This window comes from Aquila chrysaetos, chromosome Z (assembly GCF_900496995.4).
Source record: "Aquila chrysaetos chrysaetos chromosome Z, bAquChr1.4, whole genome shotgun sequence".
Lineage (NCBI taxonomy): Eukaryota > Metazoa > Chordata > Aves > Accipitriformes > Accipitridae > Aquila > Aquila chrysaetos.
In genome coordinates, this window is record NC_044030.1 from 41,278,119 (window position 1) to 41,284,709 (window position 6,591).

Consider the following 6,591-nt stretch of genomic DNA (forward strand, 5'->3'; position numbering starts at 1 on the left):
GTTTTTGGAAACAATTTCCAACCTTCCCCTTCAGCCATCACTGACACATGATTAATTTCAGAATTTTTATTGTTTCTTATCTATTTGTTGGAATAAGTTCTGCTACTTCTGACAAAGTCATTATCAGTAGCAGTGAGAGGCACCTAAGGATTTTATGGTAAGGAGCAAGACACAGAGAATCTTGCATCAGAGCAAGTATTCATACTTCATACTTATGATCAGTGGTAGTACACCATTCTGGGTGCATCAATCCAGTTACTTTTCAGAGGTAAGGAAAAGAAAAGAGGAAGTCCTGAAGGCAAGAAACTCCAGCTTTCCCCATTTTTATGTCTCTCTGAAAAAAACTCATGGAGAAGATAGGTTCTTCTCACCAGTTCCTGAGCTCCTGGACGTGTATGCTCACAGGATTATTCTCCACAACGTATTAGTTAGATCAGCGATAACTATACTTCATTTTTAAAAATTAATTGAATTGTATACCCCAAAAGAAAACAAAAACATCCATGTAGCCCACTATTCTGCAACCAGCTGCGGCCATAAGTTGATATCCAGGTAACAATAAAAATAGCACAAGCATACGGAATACCTCTCTTCTAAAATTCTTCGGCCTTAAAGTTTTCTTTTAGCTACAGAGATTTCCTGGGCCAGGTGTAGTTTGTTTAGCCAACCCCAGTGGACCTCTCTCTTTCAAGTAGCTCCATTCCCCCTTCAACACATGCATATTTCTTGCATTTGGTGTCTTCTGACTACAGATTTTGCAGGTCTGCTCTCTAATACCTGTCAAGCTTTTGCCTGCTATGAACTTGGATCCCACAACCTAAACTGATGGCCCATTAGCTCTTATACTAACAAGATCATAAAATACAACCTCTCTGTTAGACTCATCATTTTGCAGATCTCTTTCATAATGCCCCCCATCATCCTTACTTGAGAAGTTCAGCCTCAACGCCCTGTGACCTGTACATAAGCTGCTCCATACCTTCAGCCATTCCTGCTGATGTTCACAGAGACTTGAAGCTGAAACATATCTTTTTGAGGCAAAGGACGAAGTATAGACAGCATCTTCAACAAACCATATGTAACTAATCTCTTAAGCTTTAAGGCATTTGTACTATCTCTGACACATGCTCAAATCGATGCAAAAAAAATGTGCACATGAAGTCCCAGTAGCACCTAAGTCTGAGCATTTTCTCAAAAACAAGAAGCAAGACTGAAAAAATGAAACCAGCTATATAGAGCACACTGTTAAATATGCAAAACAAAGTTTAAAATCAGAGAGCATTTCTGTCATTACTTTCTTTTACAGTAATATCTCAAGTGACATGTGACATTTGTTTAAAGACTCTCAAGTTAAAACTATGACTTAAGATGACGGTGCCTTTAACTAAGCATTTACTTGAGTTTAATGAGTTGCACATGACTTGTCAGAGTTAGAGTTCTAGGTGCAAACTAGAATAAATCGCACTGAGGAATAGTTTCAGTATTACCAAACTCCAAACCTAGTGAGAAAAAAGGAACAGAATGAGAAAAAGGGCATGAGAAGAAAAGCAATGGTATTAAGGACACCATTGCTACAAAACCCCAGAAAATAATGCTGTACAAGCCAAAGCAAGAACTGCTACTTTTAACTAGCCTGATTCACTAACTTCTTGGGTTTTGAACCAGAACTATGATTTATGTAGGGTACTATCTTTAAAAGTAAGGAAGATTATCCAGTATGGCTTCCTAGCATGGGTACAATACACTTCCATCAATGAAGAAAGCTGATATTTAAGATGCCTGCCTACACTTACCCCTTTTACCACAGTTGAAAAAAATGTGCCATTATATATATTAACCATACTACATCATGCTGATAATGGCCTACTGTCACACACTAGCTCCTTTAAACAACTACTCTACAAAAAAAAAAAAAAAGCTAAACTATCATGAATGCCCTCTAACTACTGAGGTTTGACCACTTAATGTAGCATGGAAAGGGGTTTTTTTACACTCCAATAAGTGACTGTAAAAGCAAAATTCAAGGATACTATAAAGTAAGAGCATCGCCCTTAAATTATAAAGCTTAACTATAAAGTTGGTAAACAAAAGAGGCTAAAAGCCCCAAAATGTTCTCTCCCAAAAGATAAGAAAGCAGGATGTTTTGAGTTCCCTTAACCACAGATTTCCAGTTGTTGCAAGAAACAAAACATACGCTTGTAACCAGAACCGCTTTAAACAAGTCTTATCACTGAATATTTCTAAAACACATACGCCACCACGCCTCTGAGGTCCAAGCACCTCATCTTTGCCGTTAGGCGAGGCCTGGCAGCACTGCAGCACAGAGATGTACCCACGAGGCACTGCCGGCCGGCTCCCACGGGCCGGCCAGCCGCCCGCCCCACGGGCGCACTCCTCCGCGAATGTGCGGGAGCGCCCGCCGTGGATCGCCAAGCACCTCGTAACTTTCCACACCTGCTCTCATTTTCCACCTGAGCAAACGTGAACAAGCGTCTGAACGTCGCTCTGGAAAGATACACGGAAGACGCTTACCTGGGACATCATCACACATTTTTAACTTTTGGCCGTGCAAAGCCCAGCAGGGCCCGTGGGCGCAGGCACCCGGCGGCAGGTGGGGACCAGAAGCCGGCCGGGCCGCCGCTCCCGGGGCCTACCGCCACGGGAGAGGGGCGCGGGCCGCTCTAGCGCCCACACCCCTTCCCTGGAGGCCGCACGCTCCCCCCGGGCGAGTCACAGGCGGGCAGGGGCTGAGGAAACCCCAGGGGCCGCCCAGCAGTCACCCGCCGGGCGCCTCACAGCGTGTCAGGGAAGGAGACGGTCGCTCGCCCCCCTCCCCGCACCGCTGCCGGCCCCGGTAACGGCCGGCCAGCCTCACCGCCCCCGCCCCGGGGTGCCGGGCAGACGCCGCGCCCGGGGCCTGGGCCGGCGGCCCCTTCGTCCCCCCAGTCTGTCGCCCCGCCCCGCCCCCGCCGCACCGGGCGCGGTAGGCTCGGCCACAGCCGGACCACGGGGGTCGGGGGGGGGGGGGGGGGGAGGCAACTCTCGCGAGAAGAGCGGCGCGGCGGGACCTCGTTCTTAAAGGAGCCGGTGGTAAGGTGGGAAGAATCGGGAAGTATCGCGAGGTTTGTTGGCGGGCGGGGCGGGGCGCGGGGGTGGTGCCCCGCGGCGGGGTGGTGCCGTGCGCAGCGCCGGGGGTGGCCGAGGGCGTCCTCGTCTGGCAGCCGGCGGGCGGCAGCAGCGGTGCCGTGGCTCGGAGGACGCTTGGCCTGAGGGCGGCGGCCCTGGGTGCTGGTGAGGGCCCGGCGCAGGGCCGGGAGTAAGTCGGGTCCGTGCTGCGGGTCTGTGTTACGCGGCCCAGATTAAGCGGCCTTTGGCACAGAAACGCACCGAGGTCCGGCGTGGTGCGTGTGGCGGTGTCGTTGTAGGGACCTGTGACGGGTGGAAGGTGCGGCATTGCCCCTGAGCGTAGCCCATGAGCAGAGCGTTAACTACTCCAGCTGGGACGACTTGGCCCATGCTACCTATATTGTAACCGAGTTTCCTCCTAGTGCGGCCCTTGTTCGTAGCAAAACCTGTAAAGGAGGAGGGGGAAGAGGGGGGTCTAAAGTTATTTTGTAAAGAAATTGCACAGCTAAGGAAGCAGGGAAAACAGCTGGTGCAATGGAAGGTGCAACTGGTGCCCTGGCAGAGCACGGCCTTGCAGCTGGCGCGGTAGAGAGGAGTTAGCTGGGGAGAAGCCATTGGAGCATGGTAAGAAACGAATGTGCAGCAAGATCTAGAATTTGGGGAGAAGGCTTCAGCGAGAGACGCCCACTTGCTACAACGGCTCCGCCTCTGCCCGTTTTCAGAAGACCTTAACCGGATGCGGTAACACTTCCAAATTACAAAATCAGTAACAACCATCAACAAACCATCAGTAACAACCAAAAATTTAGCCCCACCAAGACATCTATCCAGATTGCCTCATATCTCAGTAGCAATTTAATAGAATTTTACATGAAGGGCATGACTTCCCAGATACTTGCTATTACTTGGACAAAAGGCTTTCACGTGCATTTGATAGCTCAATGCTAAGTAGTTTCACTTACAAAAGGTAAGCGTATATGTGTAAATACCATGCAAGATCTATTTTAAAAGCAACTTTGTTTACTTTTTTAATGCAGAAGACATCAGTTGTGTATGAATCTCTCATTGTTTCTAATTATATTGTAACTTCAATCATTTTAATGATATGTTAAGGAGGGATTAAGCATTACAGGAAAAAAAAACAGGATCCTTTTGGCATATGCAGTAAAATTCTGCACAATGAAGATGGATAGTCAGACTGGCTAATCAAAGTTCTACATCCTCCAGTTTTTCAAAAACAAGGCAAGGCAATAAATTTTCTAATATGTGGGTCTCTGTACTGTTTCTGCATGCAGCTAACCTGCAGGCAGCTATCTGCTTGCTCTAAGAGTAATGAAGACTTATGCAACCTGGAGCAGCATTAAGTTGCTTCTTTAAGTTGTCTGCTATGAGCCAGAATTTTGTTCTAACATAAGCTAATGAAAGATGGATGGTGTTTGGTCAGCCAGTTATGTTAGACTAATGGGAAAATAGCAAGCATGAAAGCACTAATACAGTTGCTGCAAGAATAAACTACGTGAATATCAGGCACCACATATGTTGGGGGAGGTTGTTCAAAAATAAAACTAATAATATAGTACCAGTAAATGACATTGTTTTAAAAATATAGATGTAGTCATGCAGTTAACTGCGTTCATTCCAAAGGAATGTGAGAAGAACTATCATAAAATCAAAGCTGAAAACAGGGCGGCATTTCAGATTTTAAAAATCTGGCAAAATAAACACAATGTAACTTTACCATGACCTCACATACACCTCGGCCCTCAGAGCATCTCGTCTTAGAAAAATCAGCAAGAATATAGGCTCTGATGCTAAGGCAAGCTTTTAAACTGGATCATGTTTGAAGATAAAGGTGTGTTTATACAACAAGGTGTTTATTTAAGGAATACTATATTGCATTTGATTCTTATTGAGATATTTGTGCTTAATAAGGACTCTTCCATGCAGAGTACAGCTGTTATTTTACAGTCACAAATACAGTATTATGACTTCACAATAGAAGGAAATAAGAAACAGATTAAAGTCTTCCTTAAACACTTCAATTTTTCTAATAAACAGGCAGTAAAATTCTGCCTACGCTCCAGGGATCCCATTCTGCTTTTATGTCAGTGGTAAGACCTCAGTGGCTTAGCTGGAAACAGAATTGCACCTGAAAATCCCGATGAAGTCACTAGGATGAGTCTCTATTACAGTTAGGTACACTCTTGAAGCTCTTCCCTTCAGGAGGGAGAGTAAAGGGAGGGATGCACCCTTAACAGGAACGGTTGGTTAGCTTTATGTCAACAGGTAGGTTTCCTCTTGCCATTAAAATTCCTCTTGCAAATTATACGCAGTTTCTCTATCTTTACTCCACTTTGGGGAACAAAAAAAAAAAAAAAAAAAAAAAAAAAAAAAAAAAAAAAAAGCTAGAAAACAAGCTGGCCCACTGAGATTAGGACTTCTTTCATGCAGTACCCTTATAGGACCAGGCCCATAATGAAAATGTTTTCAGAGGCCAGATAATTCTTTAGCTCTGTCATGTATCGTTTTTTCGAATATAAAAGTCCTTCTTTCAGGAGTCTTCCTAGCACAAGTTTGAAGTTATTTGCTAGGACGTCAAAAATGTCTTGCACTGTGTTTCTTCAGGGAAAGATTTGTAAAAGGATTTAATTTTGAAAAGCTGTTGCCATTACTGAAAAGTTGAATATATCCAAACCCCATATTAAAATTTGAACTTTGCTCATACTTGACTTAGTTTGGATTTCATAAGAGAAGTGTTAGGCTCAGATAACAACCAAAATGAATAGGATAATGGGGATCAGGACTTCTTAAATATGTGCTATATCCCTGAAAGCATTTCACATGTAACGTTGTGGCCTTCCTGTTCACTCTTCTTTGACAGAAAGAGGAGATAAATTAACTGATGTGCATCTAAAAAGAGCAGCTTAGTTGCATTTACAGCATCCTCCATGTCAGTATGTCTGAAAACAAAGCAAGCTAGTGATTTTCAGATGCACTCAGCATTTCCAAGTCTAACTGAAACCCACGGAAAGTACAGGGACCTAGAATTTTTGAAAATGTAAGTCAGTTTTTTAATTCTGTACTAGAAGAAAGAAGAGGTGGCTCAATTCACTAGTATTAATTAAGCATGGCAGCATTAAAAGCGCTACAAAGAGGAACTCTGTAATGTGATATGCACTGAATTTTGGAAGGCCTTTTTTCTCTCCAGCAGTTCATTTGACCCAGTATTTTCCACATTACCCATTAACAGTATTCAAGAAGCTCTCAGAGTTCGTGGAAATGAGCCTAACTGGGTGCTCTGAAGTGTCTATACACTGTTGTACAAAACAAAGAAGAGGCATTAGAACCCTTGTGTGCAGCTGCAGGGCTACAGTCTCTTTGGGATCACAGATACGTGGTGGGATAGCTCACAGGACTGAGCGCTGCTGTGGGCAGATACGGGCTGTTCAGGAAGGACAGGCCAGG

General features: G+C 44.8%; 1 protein-coding gene across 18 annotated transcripts in view; it reads right to left on the reverse strand.

Annotated features, from left to right (window-relative positions):
* The window catches only part of ERCC6L2 (ERCC excision repair 6 like 2), an 84,522-nt gene extending 81,486 nt beyond the window's left edge, over positions 1–3,036 (reverse strand). For 8 of the 18 annotated variants that reach the window (XR_003921809.2, XR_003921807.2, XR_003921808.2 and 5 more), the window contains exon 1: positions 2,533–3,034. Coding sequence is in view for 10 of the 18 variants with exons in the window: in XM_030003696.2 (XP_029859556.1) it covers positions 2,533–2,551 (19 nt within the window). In the remaining 8 variants the exon portion in view is untranslated. Of the gene's footprint in view, positions 1–2,532 lie in introns of all 18 variants that reach the window. The other 10 variants (XR_003921811.2, XR_003921810.2, XR_005931534.1 and 7 more) reach the window with 4 other exon arrangements.
* Positions 3,037–6,591: the final 3,555 nt, after the last annotated feature.